General features: G+C 34.9%; 1 protein-coding gene across 2 annotated transcripts; it reads right to left on the bottom strand.

Moving 5' to 3' along the window:
- Positions 1–794: 794 nt before the first annotated feature.
- Positions 795–17,390, bottom strand: LOC117339941. Of its 2 annotated transcripts, XM_033901659.1 has the most exons (11): positions 17,279–17,390; positions 14,347–14,725; positions 13,082–13,701; positions 11,450–11,501; positions 10,076–10,695; positions 9,600–9,681; positions 9,042–9,087; positions 8,490–8,671; positions 7,015–7,076; positions 3,428–4,322; positions 795–2,411 (listed from the first exon to the last, which is right to left on the bottom strand). In XM_033901659.1, the coding sequence occupies exons 2-11, from the start codon at positions 14,711–14,713 to the stop codon at positions 2,206–2,208; spliced, it is 3,132 nt and encodes a 1,043-aa protein (XP_033757550.1). In that variant the 5' UTR covers positions 14,714–14,725; positions 17,279–17,390; the 3' UTR covers positions 795–2,205. The 2 variants fall into 2 exon arrangements, with proteins under 2 accessions (XP_033757550.1, XP_033757551.1); XM_033901660.1 differs by lacking the exons at positions 10,076–10,695; positions 11,450–11,501.
- Between the last annotated feature and the right edge of the window lie 7,449 nt (positions 17,391–24,839).

Raw genomic sequence — 24,839 nt, forward strand, 5'->3', positions numbered from 1 at the left:
AGACAATGAAAAGGCCTTTGACAGAATATGGCAAAATGGTTTGTTTTATAATTTATATAAATATGGAATAGTGGGAAAATTATGGAATCTTGTATTAAACACCTATAGAGGGGCTACCTGTGAAGTCAAGGCCGAGTGATGTCATCTTGGATGTTTTCGTTATTCATAGATGATCTAATATATGAGTTAGAAAAACAAAACAGTGTTATTGTTATAGGTCCATTACATATCTCGGCAATACTACTAGCTGATGATACAACTCTAGTATCTTCCTCTTTGAAAAACTTACAATGTAAATTAGATCGTGTTCAATCATATGCTAATATGCGGAGATTAACATATAATGGAAAGAAAAGTACTGCTGTCGCATTTAGAAATAGACAGTGTAGAAACAAAACACTTTGCAACAACATTAATGATTTACATCTAGGCAATACAAGAATATTGCAAAAAAGACGTGGTATATGCCGGAGCGATTTTGTCGTCCGAACATGATTCCTTAACTGTAGTAAATCGTGCAGCAAATAAGATAAAACGGAAGCTGCACTCTTTATATGATGTTGGAGTAAAACCTTGTGGTATGGCACCTATATCGTCAAAATGTGTACGGGAGCGAGTCGTACTTCCGGCCGCTCTTTATTCTTCTGAAACGTGGGGACAAATGACCTTTAGAGAAAAGGAAATTCTTGAACGTTCACAACGATACTTTGTCAGGTTTATTTTACGGTTAGACACCAACTCACCAATTGATGCTACAATAAGTAATTTTGGTCTATGGACAATAGAAGGCAAACTAGATAAATACAATTTTTTATTTTTAGAAAGATGGTGTAATACAAATAGCACGTATATTCATAAGTCTGTATTCAATTATATGATGGGAGCAGCAGTTATACATCCCGATCTGCAAGTAGATTCAATAACATTTGATTTGTTATCAAACTATCTCATTTTTTAATTTCATGTCAAATTAGTGACTTTTATACAAACTCATTCGATGAAATGGAATCAAAGGTTGTATTTAATGGACATATGTCATAAGTATGCCTTACTACAATAGATTTTATTCAAATTTAGGTAAAATATTTGATATCTATTTAATAAGTTGCTATTGTATGTTCAATAACAATTAAAGTTGATTGTATTAAACAAATAAGTATATTTTTTTAGAAAAAAAATTGCTAGTTATAATTTATTGGAATAGTTTGTGTTTTTGTCATATGGTAATTTAAGTGTGAGAAAATGAGTTGTGTAACATGTGTCAGTTGTGTGGCCAGTGAGAGCCCCCTGTGTGGGGACATTGTTTATATTTTGAAGGCTGACCCCAAGGCCCCAACCTTGGCAGACTTCCAATTTTACATGTTCTGGGGGATTAAATGTTTGTGTGAAAAAACCCCAAAACATTTGATTTATTTAAAACGGCCACTAAATATAGGCAAACATTTTTTACAGAACAATTCGTTCGAAGCGGTTATTTCCCGCCAAAACAAATATGGAAAGCTGCTATAAATAAAGCTATTTCTAAATATGAAGAAGAGGTATGGAGGGAAAGCATAGAAAAAAGACATGAATTAAACGATTTTATTTAACACATAATAGCTTGTTAGACCACCGATTACTCACACTTATGTCTAATAATGTTGAACACAGACGCGAGTTGTCTGTCTTAATTAAAATAGCAACTATTCCGATTAAACCTGGAAAATGTTTAAACTGTGGAATTGATGCCGCATATATTGTTAAACACATTTTTATGAATTGTGCCAGTTTATTAAATGAAAGAAACACAATAAATTACATGATTGTTGATAAATTATCTGTCCATGAATCGGTAAACTTTTTTGACCAAGATGATTCTGATATTTTAGCATTTATGTTCGGTAATGTCAATGAAATTACAGACAAAATTAACAGTCAGACGTGGCTTAATATAATACTTAATATAGCAAAGCTTATCATGCCGATGTATATCAAATCTAAAAACACATTAAAAGCAAATACGTATGTAAACTACAGTTGAAGTTCATTTCGCTTAATTATAGATTTTGTTTGTAAATCATTGTCCATATATGTGAATTTCTTTATCTCTTAATATGTACTGATTTGTATATGTAAATGTGTTTTTCTATACCTCTTAATATGTATTGATTTGTATATGTAAATGTTTTTGTAGAAAAAATATCCATTTGAGGAGGAAATAAAGATTCATTCAGTCACTGGTGGGGTTGTATTATTCAACTCCTTGGCCTGCAGAAGCTCATCCTTGATCTTTTTCAGAATATCAGTGTTTTGGTCAACGATGTGGACTTCCTTTAATGAAGATTTCTTGTACTTATCACACGATAGCTGCACAGCCTCACTGAATGCAGCAGTCAGAACATCGGATGGACATTGTGCATATCCTGTAAAATCTATAGAAAGTATACAGAAAAAAATATGAAATACTCATAGATTTTAATCACATGTTAATTTTATGATAGTCAAGTAATTTACCCGAACAAATCTTAAACCCCCTATCCATTTCACCAAGCTACTGACCCGACACCACGGCATCATGCCATTTAGTCAAAACCGTTTAAGACATTTGGCCACAGGGACATTGAAAGTTCGTTAAGGTAGTTATTTATCAAACTTACTCATGTATTTTCATCACAGCATGCCACTGACCAACTAACAGACTTATATATATAAGATCACAGGAGGTCAATCTGAAGCTATCCTAGGGCAACCATAATAGAAAATCGTCAAATTAAATCATTCACAAGGTGTTAGTGTCAAAGTCCAGACACACATAGAAATGATCAAAATCAGACAATATCTTAACTGGACAAAGCAGAAGCCACGCCATGCACAGTAGCCATTACATTAATCATTTAACAACAGCTGCATTAGCTTTTGATTAGCATATATATGTAGATTTAACCAACCAGATCAATCCATTATTAAAATAACCGCAATATCATTTGCACTCCTATCTTCGTTGGGGGAGGGCAAGGCAAGGTGGTTGAACATAAATAAGTTTAACACTACTAGCAACATGAACGCAAAAGTTTTAGCACTGCACTACCACTGACTCAGTTATTGTGGAATCAACTTAAACACAACAAAGTAAAATGTATTGTTCAAAAATACATCCAAGTGTCACCGCTAGCGCATTTTCTATTACCAATGAAAGGTCATACAGCTAACGTTCCTCGACAATTACTTTTTGCTGTTGTCCCAGTAAACTCATTTCTTTTATACTACACTTGAGTCAAGTTCATTTAATCACATTTTCGCATGTTGGAGGATATGTGTTAAAGTTGATATCGTCCATGTCGTAACTTTCTCTATATGTGCTAACATTTCTATGACCAATTCATTACACCTATGAATACAGGTTATCTGAAAACAATAACATATCACTACTTTCGGAGATATAACTCACCAGTGACAGGAAGTGCAACAGATCTAGCCGCAACATTTACTGCCTCCTCCAAAGCGTTCATGATGGTTCTACAAAGATCGTCCTGATAGAGTTTCTTCCTTGTTCCCTGGTCAGTGCCTGTTTTCCTGTAAGCACTCCACATTGGAGTAACAACATGGATGATGTATTCGTAATGTAGGTCTCCAGCGGTAGTACAGCAACAGTCACCAACATTTAGGCTCCTTTCAAGAAATACATTTGTACATGCATTCTCAAGATCAGGACCTGCGGCTTTAGCAATTTCAGCTGACAGACCATAAGAATTAATAAGGTTTGTATTTGTTCCATGTATAATTGCATTCACATCCATATCTAGAAGGTCTCCTTCATACACAAACACTTGTACTCCATCCTTTGTCTGAAACACTTCGGATCCAAATGGTGGCGACTTTCCATGCCTTCTCCTTGTTTTGGCCAATTGCTGATCTGTTTGATTACATGGCCTTCCAACGCCTTTCAATAGCATATGCTCAACCCGCTCAACTTTATCAAACTTCTTTCCAACAAGTCTGATTCCTGGATCATCTGCTTCAGGACCCCAGTTTTGTTCATTCCCTCTATAACCTGGTATATCATCTTCCATTGTATCACCATGAAGAGCACCAATCCTACCGGTATGACTTCCACTTCGGTCCCAATTTGGACCATTTCCATCGGTTACGATACTGACTATGTATTTATTTGCACAATGAATCTCTGGTAAACTCCCTTCCAGAAAACAGGTTCCGTTCTGGTCCGTTGTCCATGTCGCTCCAGATGCATCATGAATTGCAGATGCTATGTCATCAGGTTTCAGGAGACTACTGATTGCTTTAGCAATCGATTCCTTCACTGTAGCTTTCAAATTTTGAACAGACTGAAGAGATAATGTAAATATTCAGATCATATTTTTGTTCTCTTTTGTACACACATTTAAAAGTAACAGGAAATGAAAAAGGGAAAAAAGTATGCATGAACCTGATTGATTATTATTCGTATGTACAAGCCCTAAATATACCCCCTCCCCCAAACAAGTCTTCAGGCGAGCTATTGCACAAGATACCTCACCAAGCTCTAAGCAGATTAACGTTATATTCACTCAGCAGTATCACACTATCAAGTTTTATATCAGAACAAATTTTGGTGATTTTACTCTTGTCACTAGTCACACTGGACAAGGGGAGTTAGAGTCATAGATACACAGTACAGTATGTGATATCCCACTTGTTAGCTTTAGTTATTCATGCTATAGTACAAATATGGACTCAATTTGTCCAGGGGTTCAAAAAATCTGGACCGATGACAATACAAATCTAGAATTTCATTTAATGGTGTTTTTCCCAACAAATAACTTTGATGTGCATAACTTTAATAGCTAAATAGCGGCTAAATTACCGCTGAAATATTACAGGAGCCTATTGCCTCCAGCCTCAGCGGAGCCATTCTCTGTTATTACAACATTACATCTTATTTGTCCAATAATGCTCCAGACCAAAATCCATTCAGTCATTCAGGAATAGTAGCGATTTAAAGGATGTATATATCTATTTCCCTGATTGCTCTCAACCACTCCGATCCTTTGAGAGCCACACTCTCCCTCTCCGTTTATACAACGCTGGATCTCCCTTGCTCAATTATGCTCCTGACCAATTTTTCATTAAAACCCATACAGTCATCAAAGACTGGTATCGATTTTCTTCTATTTCCCTTATTGGCCGATCCCCTCCGGCCCTACGGGTGCTACACCTTCCATTTATACAACATTGCACAACTTTAGACGAAAAATGATTATATCTCCTTTGCTCAATAATTCTAAAGATCGATTTAATCAAAAACCATTTAGTCGTTCAGGTCATTTAGCGATTTACAGAAAATGTTGACGTACGATGGATTGAGGACGGACACTTTGCTAAGGCTACGGACTTTGGGTCAGGTGAGCTAAAACAGTCCGCAGCGATTTGTGTGACTATCGTTTAGTTTCAGTGTAGCAACGTGAGATCATTTGTATACGACATTTCCGCAACTACATGTATGTGATATGTGAATATGTCCCAGAGGTCCAATATATACCGTACACAAGCTTATCACCAAAGGACAGACCGACACGCACACTGCAAGCGTGCACAGAAAAAGTGATTTTACTATATAACTATAACGGGGAGATGATGGTGGTGGGTGTGGTGTGAAAGAGAGAGTTGGAGAGGGGGCAGGGTTATAATAAATATATAATAGCATTGGCAGCAAGGACTCATTGACATACATGTAGATCGTATAGGGCACCATTTTACCTTTTTTAATCCCCACTTAACGGAAAGGTGATATAACTTATTGAATAAGTGATATCAAGAGAAGAAAAATCAAGAACAAAAAGATTTTAGATTTTGCGTAGCGAGAATACACAATGGTAAATCCTTTTAATCAAATATCAAATAACCACATACATGTAGTAAGGTGCCCAATGGACTTTAATGGAATTATCTGAATGTTTTGCATATTTGGGATTAAACTTTTATTTTATTTCGTTTATGTGGTCATATATTTTGTACACGTGTTGCATAATCTAAGTAGATTACAAGAAGCTTCTATTATCCAAAATCAGTAGTTTTTAATTCGCATTTCAGTACAAAGGTTCGAATACGACCATGGAATACAATGTACGTTTGAAATTCCGACCAGCGGGAAATAAACTTTATTTTAAAGCTTGATCTAAAAGCAAATAATTAGAGCAAAAGGAATTTGAATAACATACCATCTGCTTTGAGCCATTAAACAACTGATGTTATATCTTTTTGAAATAAATGTTCTTTTAAAGGAGCATTAATTACTTATTTAAGTTATATCACTTAAAAGTCCAAATGATATCACCAAGTCGTTTAAGTGATATCATATGTAAGTTTTGAATGGGTGATATCACTTGTTGGCTAAGTGATATCACTTAGATATTTAAGTGGTATCAAAGTTGTTCAAGTGATATCACGGATTAAAACTTTGAAGTGATATCACTTAGACATTTAAGCCATATCACGTTGTCACTTAAGTCGGTTAAGTTATATCACCGATTCAAAATTTTAAGTGATATCACGTAGATATTTAAGTGGTTTCACTTAGTCGTTTAAGTCATATCACTGATTAAAAGATATCACTAAAACGTCTGAGTGACTTTAGGTTTTTTTAACATTTGAATGTGTGATATCACTGAATGGAAACTAGTAAGTGGTACCACCTAAGTGACTAAGTGATATCCCTATTTTGGAATGAGAACTAAAAGCGGTGCCACATAAGATCATATTTATCCCATCCACATCATTACGTAGTGTATAAGTGATTACCAGAAATAGGTCCCATACTCATACGATACTATTATCCAGGATATATAATTACGTGTTGGTATCATAACACCATTGCTGTCCATATTACTCTGACACAACACTTGTTAAGATAGAATTAAAATCGAAAGAGAAACTCAATATAATTTACTTCCAAAAATAGGCGAGTGCCAATTTAAATATCAAATCCTGCCTTTGATGTGTTGGCTAAACAATGCACATTCTGAAGTGAAATTAGAATACCTGACAAGGGAATTGTTCCACAGCATAATGAGGACTCCGTTGTTTCTGCAGATTTTCAGCATCTGAAAATCGAAATTGGATGAGGAAGTGATATTGACATCCACAGCACTGAATGTATTGTCACTTAAGTATATTGTGGAGGTATTGTAATCATTATAATACTGCATACCACTGGACGACTTGTTTGCTTTGTTTTATAGCAGATTAAAATTAATATTTCTTTGGATGATATTTCACGAATCCCTAAAAAAGGTTCTGTAAAAATAAACATAATATTAACGAATAAATATCTCCTACAATGCTACATAATAATGCAAACAAAAGCTAAACGCAGGAGAGTGTATCATAAATCTCTAATGGACAATGTAGGTAAACAAGCATGTTATCTTATCACTGATGTTTCTAAAAATGTAACAAGAATTGGATCTATACATCTTTTATTTTGAATATGGTGTATTGAGCGCACATATAGATCAATATGGCAAGCATTTTTTCTCTTTATTTGAATTTGTCACTGGCGGAATTAAAACTGCTTTAAGGTTTCCATCTTTTTTATTTATGTAACCAATAACAACATTCTAATTAGCATGGTTTGACTTTCAGTCCAGTAGTTGTGGCGTTATTGTTCTTTCCTATGGCAAGTCGTTTTATTACCTTTGTGAATTTATCTCTTCCCAAGAAATATTGATAAACTGAATGGGTAAATAAAAGGTTTTATTCTAAAACTAATTTTATTCAAAGTGAAAAAGAGTTCCACTTAAGTGACAAAATATGTTCACAGGTAAATTACACATTTACCTTAAGGAAGAAAGTGAAACAATATGGAAATAATTGATGCAACTTTGCATGCTAGGAAAACCGACAGACAAGTTGAATACTGAAATTATATCGGCTGAAGTAGTAGGTTTAAAAGATTAAACTGCCCAGTTCTTGTAAGGTTAGACACAATTTTATCATTTATACATTTGATTATGCAGATAATCCAAAAGACATTTCAGGCAAAATAAAGCATTAATCGCATGGTTTTGTCAGTTTGTCAGTACACTTCATACTCATGTCCAAAGTGCACGTATGAGTGGGATGCATCATTTGCATTTATACAGGGAGCACAGTTCTAGCTACATCTATGTATGGAATAAGACAGACCAAAGGGAATCAAGATAACTTCCGGTACCTCTCAAGAATATTCAACTTCAAAGTGGTACATTGTATTTGACAGTCATTCTGTTTCCTGATTAGACTTAAAATTGAATGAATACAACTAGGGAATAATAGGAACATATGAGCATCAAGTATTATTCTTTTCTTTTTGTAATTCTCAAGGGTGAAAAAGCCAAAATATCTGCTTGTTTTGTTTTCGAAATTAGACTCAAAATCAAATGGTTATAACAGAAGACAAAGGGGAACCTACAACTTTCAGTACAACGGACAACGTATGATGGTGATCAAATACTAATCATATTTCTATATATTACCATTTAAACACTGTAGTATGATCAGTGCTTCTCTACTCTCCAGAAATGGACAGACAACTTTGAACTGCTTTATATCAGTTTCCTTCAACCAGTCTTCTATCCTTCCTTTATATAATGTTGAAGAGGTGTTGGAGCGCACCACCAAGCGATTTTCTTCATATTCTGTCTTTCCAAGAGTTGTACTGAATCAGAGAATATAAGAATTAAATTCAATACTGTAAGAATGGTTATTTTGTTAGATTTAGCAAGAGTATGTTTTGGTACGTAGTAAAAGTGTGGAACATTAAAACGTTGGGGATTGATATCAGCTTTCGCATTGTGAATTGCGAAGTATCGCCTTTACATAACATGTGTAATTGTTCACTTTGAAGTAAAATGATCAATATAAGATATTGAAGTAAAACCAATACAACAATTTTGGAATGGAGAGATTACAATAGAATATTATAATAATGAATTAATTTGTACATACTTATCAGTTAACAAGCTGTAAGATTGGTTCGGTATTCATTAGAGAGAGTAACAAGTGGGTAAAAGTACACGTAATCTTACCTGTGATCAATCTGTGCAGCTCTTACATCTGGTATTCGGCTTGTCTCTGATAAAAACAAGTTATAAATCGATTTATCTATTTCTTTAACGGGTCATCCTTCTAGTTATTACTTTTTCATCAGATGATATGGTTTTATGAATTTAGTCAGTGTTTTTAATTTATATAAATGGAAACTTGAATAAAACCCCGGAGATAACCGAGATTGTCAGGAAGGTGACCCAGTACATCTTCATAAACTGTGGTCGACAAGGCGAAAAGTAACTCATCACTCATCCTATAAAATAAATAAGCTTAATCAGTTTTACTTAACTTGACCTAAATGTATTCAGGTATTATAAAAATGATATTGTGATACTAAGGTGTAAAACAAAATTTGTTCAGGGATTTCAAAAATATGTCACTGACTCGAACGTGATATGTTGTTATGGGACCGACCGACATTGGTAATGCTTCATGCATATATCCCCAAAAATGATCATGAGCTGATATGTAGTGATATGAACCTTTACAGAGGTGAATACATATTGAATGCGTGAATGTATATGCCAATTGTATACCTGTCTCAGTCTTCTTTCTGCATGGAGGTGGTGTTGTCCCGGGAAAGGTTATTGAGTGTGTCAATTGATCCTGCCGTTGTTTCTGTAATACAAGATAATACAATGAGAACATAACACAAACGAACTACAGATGTTAGCCATTCTAATTAAATCCCTACAAATTATCTTTAAAAATGTCAAAATTCTTTAAAATTTGTAGTGGTCATCTTAAGTCTCTAAACAAAGCAAAAACGGTACGTAAATTGTAATGACCAACATATTTTACTCTCATTTGCACCAAAAAAGACGTTTCAATACTGTCCAAATAAGGTACAGAAAATTTAGTGTGTTACGGGATACCTTGAAACATTGAGGTTTTTAGGGCTTACATCTTTATACAACATCCCATATAAAGCCCTTAAATCCAGGGTGACTTTCATCCCTGTATATTTGTTCTCTGTTGTTTCCTTGTAATGTAAAATATTCAGCATAATTACCTGGTGATGTTTCAATGCAGGCGGAATTTTTCTGATCTGCTGCTTCTTTCCCTCAAATGCTTTTATAAAGTCAGTTATGATTTTTTCAATATTTTTAGACAGTTCAGTTGCAAATTTGGTGTATCCCAGGACAAAGATTTCAAAACGGTCCCTTTCCACGGCTACTAAAACACCGTCAGGGTGAGATACATTCATTGTCTGAATCTGCTCCATCACACCACTCCATGCTTCCTGGAAAATAGTATGTTTAAAGACAAGGAGGACATCCAGGAACTTGTCAAGACTTGACCGTGCTGTCGCCTTCCAAGTGTTAACCAATGTCCAACAATCTTTGACCTCTGTGGTGAGTAGGCATTCTAATCGGACAGGGTCGCCGAGGTTCTTTGGCCAAAGAATTCTTGTATATTGTGAAGACAATTGTTTTTCTAACCCATTTTTGTTTGTTTCAGAATGTTGTAGGAACTGGATCTTTCTAGGATCTACATCAGTGATAACTATGGAATCTGGAATCTTAAATTTTGGTCCATCTTCTCCTGAGTCTCCTATCAGTTCATGGACCAGCCCCGCATCAATGGTTTGTTTATCGACGGTATGGGAACGCTCAAGGACTCTGTCAAAAACTACAAAATTAAAGTAATATCACACTAAATATGTACATTTTTTCACCATAGTTAAAATGTGTAATACATCTCCAACCATTTTTCAATATTTGGTAAATGGCTAACAATTACACGCCAATCGGAAAATACACTGAGAGGTTTATAAAAGGTTGTAGAATGAAATTCTAGCAAGTGTTAGAGTCCTCTGTACATAACGATGTTTTAATGCAGTATTCTATATATATCCAGCCCCAGGTAATCATACCATGTAACCAGTATGCATGTATGCAATTCAATTCAATTTAGAAATAGATGAGCTACCATTCAAATAATTTGAGAAATATCTTTCCGAGAAACTCTATCTATACACCAAACTTGATTAGTCTAAGTCAATGGGACCAAATTTAGTGTTGGGCTCATTCAATTGTCAAAATGTATCCTTCCTTGTAAATCAGCTTGCTATTGTTATATACATTCTTCTGCAAGCTAGAAACTGTCTGTAAGACATGGATACCCCAGCTCCCGTGCAACAAATTCGGTTACATGATGTTGTGATACTAAAGTGTAAAATCAAATATGTTCAGTGATTTCCATAACATTTGTCATTAACTCGAACGTGATATGTTGTTACGGGACCGACCGACATAAGTAAATACTTCATGAATATATCCCCATAAAATGATCATGAGCTAATAACATGAGCAGTGATATATATTTTTTATAAATGAAATGAATGAATATTGAATTGTATGAATGGATATGTCATTTGTTATACCTGTTTGAGTCTTCTTTCGGCACGGGGATGTCAATTGATCCTGCCGTTGCCTCTGAACACAACAGTTCACAATTAGAACACAACATTTACATAATTTGAGGTCACATATATGAATTAACTGTCTTAGTTTTCTTATATATGGCTCTGTTAATTTATTATATCCTGGTAATCAAAAGTTTCTCATAAAAAGAATGAATAACTACCGCTAAATCCTTCAACCAGTGCCAATGGAGAGTTACTTATACTCTACAAAATCAAAAACTGACCTTGATGTTCTTTATCTATTATAATGAGACATTTTCTCCAGAATAATGGTTATGAAAACCTTTGAAATCAAAACACAAAATAAAGATGACTGTCGACCATCTTGTATAATATAACCAAGCTCGTGCAGAAGGTTTTTATATTATTGCTCAAAAGTCTAAATGCACAAAACTTTCACGAAGACCTTTAAGTAATTCTTCGATAAATAACAATAACTGACATCAAATATCAACTTAAAAATCGATGTAGAAATTTTCAGCAAGTTCTAAATACTTAGCACCCAAATATGAAACTAGGTTCTAGTATTGGACATATTCCTTACGTTTCAAAAGACCATTTTTAGAATCATTCAAAAATACTGTATACATATTAAATTTCACCTGGCTACTATTCTGGGACTTTCCAAGTTGGACCTATTGTTGGCAGATATTAGATTTCTCCCAATCATGCCTTGCAAATATTTATGAACATTCTGCAGAAAACATGTCTATACATTCATTGCGTATATAAATATTCGCCGATAATTTGTGCTCGCCCTTCACCTAATGACCGAAAATTCAGCAAAATTTAAACACCTGCAAATTATACCGATCTTAAAATATCAAAATTTCGTTTAACTTATGGTGGCAATCCTGAGCCTCTGAGCAAAGTAAAAACGGTACGTACACATATACATGTATCAAGAGCCTATATGTATCTTGAAACATGAAACTGAAAAGACTTGCATCCCTTACCTGGATTTTTCACTTACCTAACAGAATTCTCTTATTTTAGCCTCATTTCTCATTTATACAACAAAAGATTCCCGTTTCCAACAATGCTTCATACTGAATTTGACTAAATTCCATTACGTCGTTTAGGTTAAGTTTTAGTTATTTGAGGGGTTACTTCTATTCCCTCTCGGGTCAGGAGAATAGCGCGATCCGTTTATACAGCAGTGGACCTCATTGCCAAATTCCACCGTAAGTCACTACCCCTCCGGCCTAAGATGAGCCATACACCTTGTCTATACATCATCGAATCTCCTTTCCCAATTATGCTCTAAACTGAATTTGATTATAGGACAAGTAGACATTTAAATAAGATGCTGACGGACGACGGACAAAGCGTTCTAACCATTATCATTCATGTATATCAAATGTCAATGTTGCGGGACGTTATAGGGAGAGAGAACCATTCTGATTCGGAGTGCTGCATCGTTTTGAATTATAACATTCAGGATTTTGTGCATCTCTACGTTTCCTTTGTAACCTTTGTAAAGAGACCTTCATACGTTACTGTTTTAGCCTTTAAATCCAGGGTGACTTTCTTCCCTGAATATTTGTTCTCTGTTGTTTCCTTGTAATGTTAAATAGCCAGCATGATTACCTGGTGATGTTCCAATGCAGGCGGAGTTTCCCTGATCTGCTGCTTCTTTCCCTCAAATGCATTTGTAATGTCAGTTATGATTTTTTCAATATTTTTAGACAGTTCAGTTGCAAATTTGGTGTATCCCAGGACAAAGATTTCAAAACGGTCCCTTTTCACGGCTACTAAAACACCGTCAGGGTGAGATACATTCATTGTCTGAATCTGCTCCATCACACCACTCCATGCTTCCTGGAAAATAGTATGTGTAAAGACAAGGAGGACATCCAGGAACTTGTCAAGACTTGACCGTGCTGTCGCCTTCCAAGTGTTAACCAATGTCCAACAATCTTTGACCTCTGTGGTGAGTAGGCATTCTAATCGGACAGGGTCACCGAAGTTCTTTGGCCAAAGAATTCTTGTATATTGTGAAGACAATTGTTTTTCTAACCCATTTTTGTTTGTTTCAGAATGTTGTAGGAACTGGATCTTTCTAGGATCTACATCAGTGATAACTATGGAATCTGGAATCTTAAATTTTGGTCCATCTTCTCCTGAGTCTCCTATCAGTTCATGGACCAGCCCCGCATCAATGGTTTGGTTATCGACGGTATGGGAACGCTCAAGGACTCTGTCAAAAACTACAAAATTAAAGTAATATCACACTAAATATGTACATTTTTTTCGCCATAGTTTAAATGTGTAATACGTCTCCAACCATTTTTTAATACTTTGTAAATGTCAATAACTAAAGAGTTATGAAACACTATACATGTATATAGAGGTTACACAATGAGTGTACAAATCACTGCATCTCTTAAAAAATGAAGGGGAACCTAGATATGTAATATATAGCGAGATCCAATTACTGTTTTTTTGAGAAAAAGTGGCAACAATCTTCAAGAGTAAAAAATCAAAATCGGCCATTTAGTTTTCCGATCAGTTGAAGCTGACCTATGTATGTCTATTATCTGAGCACATGCAGTTGCACACATGCTATAAAAATGGAGAGTATAGTAAAGGTATCTAGGATACATATATCTACCCGTAGGAGGAGAGGTCGTTATAGCTTGAGTCAAAGCAACTGCTCAATATTTTTTTTATGACATAAACAATCATGTTCATTATTTAGCTGTAATAGAGCTGTAACAGAGATGCTGTAGCAGAGCTGTAACACAAGAAGGACGTAGGATTACAGGCGATATAGCAGCACATATCTGTTCAAGGCTCAAGTTTGATTATTATCTTTTAGTATATTTAACTATTATGACAGTAATTATAAATACCTCTTGTCCTTGGTGGACCTGTTACAGGGGTGTATCCGCTCTGAGCACCACCTTCACAATTATAGCCACCCTCTTGGTCAGCTTCCTTTACTTTGTCGTCATCATTCCTCTTTGGCAGGGAACCAAGTCTAGGTTCATATTTAGCTTGTGTCTGGGGGGATCGTCCGTATGAAAAATCACACCGAGGTGACACTTTATTCTGTCTTGAAGACTGTTGTTGGCTTACTGCTGTTTGGTTACCATTAGTACAGCTACTTCCTGGATCCCCTACTAGATTGTCGCCCGTGCTTGTATTGCTGTCACTATCAGTCTGGCCTGAACCTTTGTCCATAGGATTAGTATTGGGAGCACTTGGACTTGAAGACATGTTGGTTCCTTCCTGAAATAGATAAAATACAAATGCAATAACAAAATCAGTGAAGAAAATTTTGAGAGGGAAAAAGAAACGATACAATAAATACCTGCCAAAACAATGTACACGTACAAACAAAAATAATTATGCATGCATGTTTATTGTGAAGATAAAAGTAATAACAACGTAACAGGTTTTGAACTCATTTCACTTATTCTTGTGCTCACCGATGCAACATCAGTAGTTATTAGCTCTCACGACTGATTTGTCAACGTAAAAAGTTGCAAGCATCATTTTTAACTATTGCAAATACACATATGCAATATACAAACAATTGTACCTATTTTTCCTTCCTTTATTGGCTCGTTTGCAAATCAAAGTTCAGCAGGGAAGGTTTCTCAGGTTTGGTTAAAATCTAAGGTCTTCAAAAACAAAAACTTTATAGAGACACTATTATCTTTCTTTTTTCATTTGTTGGTGTTAGTTAGGTAGTTATTATACCATGGGTGAAAATGTATGTTTCTAAAAGACATTGTTAAGGCTTCGGTGCTGAAGTAAGTATTTATGACAAAATGATCTAATTTTTGTGTCATTTCTGATTCAAAAATGGCCAGCATGGCTGCCATTTTGAAAATCCAGTTCCACCAGAAGGAATTTGATTGATGAAATTTGCAAGGACCGATTCTTGGAATGAATGATTCAGCTAATTATCTCACTGGAGTGACAAGGCTACAGGAGTAAAACAGATATTAAAATATGCTTTTCAAGATATTAGTCATGTATGTTGGCCATTTCGATTTTTTTAATGAACCGAAAAAAACAACACTTGGTCAGAACTTTTGCTGTCAAATTTAACTAAACCTTTTTGTTGTATTGGGAGAAGAAGTTTTTATTTTTTTCAAGATGTTGGTCATGGCTCCCATGGATTTCAGACTGATATATATAAACACCTAGTCAGGACCATCTAAAGGTTTTTATTTATTGAGGAAGTATGGAAAGACCACAACAGATGGCGCAAGAACAGCAGACAATACGTCGATCTGGCTTATATTGTAATAAAGTATTATCAAAATCATTTAACCTCTTGTAGGTGACCATGGAGTATACTGTACTCAGACCTTAGCCTCTTATATATTTTCAACGTCTGCATAGCGTTTAGATATATAACGTTTAAATATATAACGAATGCTTGTGAGCGACAAAAATGGAATGATGCTAATTTGGCTAATTGTTTATCCGTCATCCTGATTGTTTTCCGGTTATATGCATGATATTGAAATATTCAGCAGTTTTATTTTAAAATTTCATCGAACATCTTTGAAGACTTTTAACTGTTCAGTAGTTTAAATTTAACATTTCATTAAACATCTTTGAAAATTTGTAACTTTTCAGTAATTTTATTTTAACTTTTCATTGAACATAATTAAATATTTTTATGCTTCTTTTCTCAGATTATAAAAACAATTCTGGAATGTGTATATGTTGTTATTAACTAGTGATTCCTGAAATCATAATCTAAGAGGTCGACACAATAATAAAACATATACATAGATACATATAAGCATGCGCAGTATACAAAGCCATTAGTTATGATAGGCCGGATACCTGTGTTTGATTCCTTTCACTTTGTTTTACTTGTGTAGGATGTACAAAATGTACCTGGTAAACTGCATATACCTGTGTTTCACACCCTTAATGAATATGCACAGCATGCGTTTTTATTTTTAATTTAAAAAGAACAAACATTAAACTATATTAACCATTGTTACATGCAGACAATTTTTCTGGTAACAACGTTAACGTACCTCGAATTAAGGGTCTTCATGGACATATGCTGTTTAGTTTTACTTTTAGTAGTAATATAATCAATTAATTATCATTCGACGTTTGTTTACATTAATCCCACTTAACCATTAATCCCTCCCACTAAAATATCTAAAAATTCCAAATCTGCATTTGGATTATCCAAATTGTATAATGTAACGCACTCATTTACTTTCTGTATGCCTTGGGTCATATCTGACAATACACCCCTATATCAGAGCCTTAATATTTCTATCTCAATCTGCTTCTAGTTCTAGCCATGTATAGACATGCACCTTTATAAAGGGACCAGATAATTTGTTACAGTCTATGTGTAATTGGACCTTCCCTAGTGTAATTTGCGTTGGGTAAATTCGACAAAAATACCCAGTAGAGAATGTCCAATTACACATAGTCAGTAACAAATCCTTAGGCCCCTGTGCAACTGTACATGTAATCCGAGCAGAAGATATCTGACACATGTCAAATGTTTAAAAGACCTATAAAACATCAAGAAATTTATAAAATAATTATCAAATTTCCTCACAAACATAATAATAATACACAAGGCTGTTTATGTAATAATTAAATCATATTTCACCTTCTTGTACTTTCATTTTAATGATATCCTTGTGTCGACTTGATTTTAACGCTAACCTTACCTAAAACGAAAGCAAGCGCATGTAGCTATAGGTAACCACCCCTTTTCTATTTTGTTGGTATTTTTTGCAATATATTGAATGTTTTTAGTCACTATAGAATGTGTGTTGTACTCACTTCAAGTTATGTTTTATCCAGATACAGCTGTCTCGGACACATTGTCGGTTAATGTGTAGTTATTTCTGTTGTTTTCTCACCTTGTAACAAGCGGACTGTCCATAGGTGACGGAATGAAACGGGAAAACCACTTGGCGGAATGACACGATCAATCACGAATGGAATAACGAGACCATGTAATCTTAGAGGTGTATGATATACATCACTGAATGCAGCACTTCATTTGCTTTTGTTTTATAATGCTTTATATCTATAAGCGAAGTCGATCCATAGCAATTTGTGTGTTGATACATGTGCAGGTGAAGTTAGTTATTCGTCAGGTGAATAAGTAATTCGATATAGGGAGCTCCGTGTTACGATTTTTAAATGAAAAAGAAATATACAGGTACGGATGTATGAATTAAGCTTCCTTTTAAAGAGTATACACAATACGTGTATATATCTATGTGTGTCTAGAATATTTGATATGTTGTGTTATAGGAAATGAATTAAACTCTTAAATAAACACGCACTGCAGGTGATGTTAACCATTAGATAAGGCAGCTTCGCTGTTTTCTGACCATAAAAAGTTCAAAACTGCTGCATTTTACCAGCATGTTGTCGGATTTTCTGTTAACGACTGATACATAAAGTCATACTACAAATTGATACATACAGTACTGGGAGGGTGATTTTGTACTCAAACCCTGCGGGAGCGAAACTTTTAAGCCCTATCGCTCGTAACCGCGGGATGTTCTCAGGGTGTTCGCAGGGTGCTAGCGGCGGATCCGCGGCGGGCTCGCGGCGAGTTCGTGGCGGGTTCGCGGCGGATCCGCTCGACGAATCCGCTGTCACAGTCCTTCAATGATAGGCTGCGTGGACTAAGTTTGAGCAGTCTGCCCAGGCTGTCTGTATACGTAATTTTCTAGAAGCAGTTTTCAGTACAAACTGTAAATATTACATTCGTCAGTGAATACCAGTTTCGTTTTCAATCATTAATAATACAGATGATCTACGGTAAAATTGTACTCGAATGTGTGGGTATTTAGTGGTAAATTTTACGCTATGAACGTGAGTGTTTATAGAATGTGTCGTTACTGTAACACATCGATGTTATCTGTAAATTCTGTGTCGTTTAACTATCGCATATTCGCTAGCCAAGGCTTCTCTGATTACGTTACACTCCACGAACTCTTGGCGGATATAGTCGTGTTCAAACCGTCGCGCCCTGGAATCCGAGGGCAACCAATCAAATCGCGTTTTACATTCAGGCTTGGTTTCGCATTAAACAAAAACTGCGGCACCCAGTACAGAACTACATTGTCGACTATGTCATGACATTTTACCTAAATACAGAGACGTACAATCATTGGGGAAACATTCACAGTGTTTGATCAATTTATATAAGTCATTGATCACACATCTCATCGAAATTGACACAAGCCTTCATGTGTGTCTGTAAACATCACCGATGAAGTACATTGGTAACGCTCATTTTGATTGGTCAAAAATTTCATGAATAAAGGGTGGTAATTTCGAATCTCCGCTAGAGGGCCAGAACTGACGACTATATCCGCCAAGTGTTCGTGGAGTGTAACGTAATCAGAAGCCTTAGCTAGCGAAGATGAACTATCGGGGAGAACACTTTTGCTGACCTTGATACAGATGGCGCTGTGTATGTGAACTCTGCGAGGCTCACATAAGGGTACGTTATAAATATAAATGAAAATATCTTAATTCGCACCACTTTTATATTGTGAATGACGATGTGGCTAACAACAACTAAGTTTTATGCCACATGATATTTATGTTTTAGTAACGACATATTATGTTTATGTTCGATAACACAGTATTTTGTGTAGCAAATAAATGACCACGACAATGGTACACAGATGAAGATACGGCCGGAGACAGATGTCTGCTTATTGTAATGTTCAAGTCATCAATGTGTCTGTGATTTAATGCGTTAATGGAACGAAATATGGTAATAAATAAATAAATAATCACATGCACCCTAATTACACTGCGGTCAGTACTGACGATCTGCGGGGTCTGATTTTTGCCGAGTCTCTACGAGTTTGCTATTGTACAGGAAACTGTCTTATGATTAAATATATCAATCAATGTACGATAACAAGCGAATCTATATGTCTGTTTATAGACTTTACATTAATTTCATGAACGTGCAGTGACATCAGCAAACGATTAAAACTTCGACGATGTCCTTTGTGAAAATCCTCTAGACATGTCAATCACACCTGTGGCAACAAATCTGAGAATATGTGGGCGGAGCTATAGTAGGCTGTGCCTGATTAGGGTGTGTCATCAGGTAAACTGTCGACCCCATTCGATGCAAGTATCTCAACTATCTATTGTCTAATTAATTGGCTGTAAAAAAAAGTCTTACGCTAGGATTAATGAGAATGTCGCCCAAAACATAAGGGTATAATTTCACAATATTAATTTTATATTTACTTAAAAAATTACGGTAGCTGTTATCCCATGTATTTGTTATTACTTATTGAAATAATACACGAACACTAATTGTTGACATTTAAAATGTGTCATTTCATTTATTTATTTCAAGCAGGGACTCTTGAATTATTACGTGTCCCTGTTTCATTGTATGTACTTTTAATAAACAAAACTTTCTGCATTAAATTCGTCGTACGTTCATAAAGCGATTGTCATATATTTGATAAAATAATCTTAATGAATATGAAGCCAATGTTTACATTTAAATCACTATAACCAGTTTTCAGCCCGAAGACAGCATTGTCGGATATAAGTTGATCTTAACTACTTTCAAATCTAGATCCATTTAAATAGCATTAGCGTATACGTACATGTACATTTTGTATACACATTTTACTTCATGGGATGGCAGGGCAAGGCAATGCAAGTTACAACCATCAAACCAATACGTAAATATTATAAATGTATAGCAACAATAACATTGCGTACCTAAAACTGAATTATGTTAATGATTTAAGAAAATTAAACAGCCTTAACATCGCATACGGAAATTAAAGGAAACGGCAGGTGTCTTAAACGAAAAAAAAATCCTACAGTAAGATGTGAGATACAGGTAGTAGACATGGACCAACTATAGCCTAAAATCCTTCTGGATAACAACATATACTCCCCTCAGGTAAAAAAAACCGAAGGGGTCCGATGGGGTCATTGCGAAACAGGTACATGCATACTCTCTATTGTAATTAAAATATGTGAGTGGCAGGTGTTAACAGCTGGTGAAAACATTTCTATAGCGGTAACTACACGGCCGGTAATTGTTCTGTGTATAGAGAATTAATCTATATCGCTTTAACTAACTTCAGTTATGATTATATTACGCGATATAGAGATTTTTTTCTAGAAGATAATGATACACCATGTATAACTCATTTATAATTATGACCGTTTAATAAATCATTCAGTTTGGTTTCATTTGGATTTAAACGGTAATGATTTGGAATATATGATTTCCTAGCGAATTTTCAATGATTGTGGTAAAACAAAACCAAGATAATGATATATCTATTACACTCATCTCCGACATTCTCTTCACACCAGGTAAATAGTATCTTCTGGAACTCCTTTGTTACCTACCAGTTTCAATGGTCTATCATCAGGCTTCGTTGGACGTAAAATAGACTGGTCTATAGATAGAGAAAGGACGAAATAGTTCACATTGTTTGGACGTCAGGTCTTGATCGTAATGGTGACGTCTGCATTGTTTGTACGTCATTTTGTTTTGCTTCCAAAATAAAAGGGACGGGAAAGATTCCCATGTTATGCTTATAATTAATTGAAATATGTTAAAATGTATTTTATAGATTTTTTTAATTACATATATTGTTTTCTCACAATTAAGAGAGCACATCGGACTATACATGTACAGTATACTGTATTTATTAAAAGATATACCTACAAACTTTTAATTTCGAACCCTGATAACTCGATAATTCCACTTAACGGCAGTCATCGCGACTTCTAGGCCTACATGAAAGTCAATATTTCAGTGATTCAAAGCGTGTTTTAATGATTGTGTGATAAAACTTTTTGTTATTATTAGTCATTACGTCTCGTGTAATAGAACATCGGTCGATTACCAGTACCTCGTGTCAAATATTCTGGACTATTGCACAGACACCCATGATATATATTTACATATATTATAACTGGTATTGTGCTCTTTGATTTCAATAAGATTTTTGACCTAGCGTGCCATGCAGTTTGAAGAGTTAAATGCATCTGTTTTAACTTGACTTATGACCTATTTCAGAGGCAAACTGTCTTCATGTCAATTCTGGTCAAATTCAGGTCAATTTCAGGCGAGAAGAGTGACCATCCAATTGGATCATCATATGACTGACTAATTTTCCACGAATAAAAAACCGCTGAAAACCACTTTCTGAACATGTACGCAGGTGACTCGACATGGTCTGCCTCTGGTAGGAAAAACAAATACTGCTTGACCTCACACTACTAAGTATCAGAGCAAAACAGTGTACTGACAAAAATAACAATGCGAAACACAACAAATGAAAAAGGAAGAAGATTCTTAGTGTAAAACGAAACAATCCCTTTCAAAGCGAATGGAAACGCATGAGGTTGACACGATCCCACGGATGTTCCTTGTGTTTCATTGGTCAGAAGGTCGTTGTACGTCGTACCTACGCATGTTGACGGACAATCGGTTTCGGGATCCTCCACCGATTTTGATTGGGTGACGTTACAAGCTCCAGCTGTCAGTTATACATGTATTCATTTTTTTTCCGTGCTCGTTCCTCATTGGCTACTATGGCGCGGGAATAATAAAAATCATTTTTTTTGCCTATTCGAAAATCGAATTTTGCCAATAAAAAATTATTTTTGCATATGCAATATTTTATTTTGAGGTTGTAAAACAGCCAATGACATGCCACCCAACATTTCTTTTGATAATTGGTAGCTTAGTAGCAATATTCTCAACGGGGTGAATTGTAGGTTTTATATTCGTAGGAAGTTGCCACAACCAAGAATGTTTAGTCTTGCGTTACGACAGCACTACAAAAAAGTTAATGCTAGTTTTTGATTTTAAAAACGTATTCTATTCAAAAGTGCTAAAAGCTTATATAATAGTGTCTTTTGAATAAAGAAATGCCATCTGAAAGAGTAAAATCAATGCAAGATTACTTTTCGGTGACAGGGAAAATAAGTATTTAACAGATAGATGTTCTAGGCTTGGCATTGAAGGTTCTGGTCAAGCATATATCGTGATGAAATGAATTTATTCCATGAAAATGTTCTTAAAAATACATGTCCCATACTTTGCCAAAAATAACACCGTAGTTGTTTCAATATCAATATCATTCAATATTAACTTTGTATACGTCTGTTGGATATGAGATCGACATACCAGACCTCACTTACATTGTTTAAATATAATTAGCATTTTCAGCAGTACATATGTGCGTATCCCGTACATGTAAGTGTGAGAACATCGTGCGGAAAATGCTATTAAAAACGTCCATAAAATATGACAAATTGTGCCTCAAAACAGACGATGTATTATCATTATTAATTAAATCAGTACATTATTTCATTATCCTTATATATTTACATGCGTGGAATAACTTATATGGTTAACACAATTCATAATTTATCAATGTCCTTACATAATTGTGAACTCTAGCAATATGGCCTCTAGCTTAGATAAACATGGATTGCGTTACATGGAAAATAGAGAAATACTTTCACAGCTAGATTTAAATCACACGCTTCAGAAAAAAATCTGGTATTGAAATTCTTGTTGTTATTACATGAAAAAAAATCATGTTTGAAAGTTTTGAAGTGTTTGAACGACTGCACCACTGCTAGTGGTATCAAAGCGTATAATTAACCAATGACTAAACTAGGACCGTTCACAATTTTATTTATCGTGTCATCACAGCGAAAAATATTAAGCTGTTTTACAGTCAAACAAATTTTTAATGATGTAATATAGCGACAACAGAATGAGTCGCTTTCGGAGTCTGGACTGGCGAAGGATCTGACCTATCAAATCCCTGAGAAGTAAACAAAATATCGATAATAACATCCTCCCAGCCCAAAGTGGATACTACGATCATTTGTTTATTCGTCAACTGGTAGAAAGGGTGATTCGTTTAGATAAACAAAAGATATGAACGCCTGGCATGCGTCAAGCTATCCACGACTCGCTACACCACATTGGATTACATGTGACTTATTGCCGTCATGGGGTCAATATCGTTTATTAGAGGTCTTTGGTACTGTTAAAATTGGTCGTAATATGGAATAACGGGTTGGTCGTAATACTGAATCTCCAGTGGAAATACATACAGAGAAAAGTAACAGAACTGAAAAAGTGCCCGTGATAGCGGTGGTCGTTAAGTTAGGTTTCACTGTATTTACAATTGTCACTGTTTCTAAAGAGGCGATCTATGTGTGAGCAATTCGGCTTATTTCTCAAGCTCTAAGAGTAACACGTGACCCGGTTCGCCGCGTATGAATACATGAAAACATTGCCAGACTTCTTCCCACAAACCACATGTCGCTTTTTACTATCAACCTCAATTATTTATTACAGAACATATTAAAACAATTGCACAGTTGTTATAGTAAAAATGACAAATGACAATTAAATGACAGAAATAGGGGGACATTTTTTTCTTTTGTTGTCAAAGAAAATAATTTTGAACGTAGACAACATAGGGTAAATGTTTGTTAAAAGAACATTTTGTTAATACAATATAAATCTTTTATTTTGTTCAGTTTAGGAGACCATACATACAATGAAGCAGTCGGTAATTTATATCTTGGGTTTATGATATCATAAAATAAAAATTAAAAAAATATCATTAAATATATGTTACGACGGGTGTCGGTGTCACTCAATCCTTCAAAGATTTTACAATTTTTAACCGTACATTTTTAATTCTTCACCACTGATATTTATTACTAATATGAATTTGAAAGAAAAAAAAATTAAATCATGGTTTAGTTGTAATATTGGTTAATTAAATTTAATGCGATAAACGATTTAAATTCAATTAAGTATAATCGGAAAATTTGATAGCCAATAGTTTAAACATACACAGAGCATTAATGCAAAGTTATGCTATACGCCATTACAATGATAATTATCAGAAGGGCAATTCCAAAAGCGACATAACCATTCATTTATACAATTGTGTGATCAGGTGCGCTATTGCAATACACATTATATTGGTTAATGGTCTAAATGAGTGTATAAGTCATCATCATATACAATAACCAGAACTGCAAGCTTAATATCATGAATGATATAATTTGACCAAATTGACTTTTCATTTCGGATAACATGTCTGATGTGAAATTATCACTTACCATACCTGTACTTTACATTGATTAAAGATTTTGTAAATTAATAAAATATGTAGCATATCATAAAATAATTCAAAGATAATAAGAATCGTTTTCACCTTTAACGTGTGGGGGTTGACCTCTCTATTGACTTTTGACAGAAACAGACATTTTATTTGACAACAGACCTTTTGCGACAAGGGTTGTTTAAAATGTCACACATTTTCAGTTTTAT

Source organism: Pecten maximus, chromosome 12, assembly GCF_902652985.1.
Source record: "Pecten maximus chromosome 12, xPecMax1.1, whole genome shotgun sequence".
Taxonomy (NCBI): domain Eukaryota; kingdom Metazoa; phylum Mollusca; class Bivalvia; order Pectinida; family Pectinidae; genus Pecten; species Pecten maximus.

Excerpts from the sequence above, each read along its gene's own strand:
- LOC117339941 (XM_033901659.1), bottom strand. The coding sequence starts at position 14,713 with ATGTCTTCAAGTCCAAGTGCTCCCAATACTAATCCTATGGACAAAGGT. Across the intron at positions 10,696-11,449 it reads CCGAAAGAAGACTCAAACAG|TTTTTGACAGAGTCCTTGAG; the intron begins GTATAACAAATG and ends TTAATTTTGTAG. Across the intron at positions 2,412-3,427 it reads TGTTGCACTTCCTGTCACTG|ATTTTACAGGATATGCACAA; the intron begins GTGAGTTATATC and ends TACTTTCTATAG.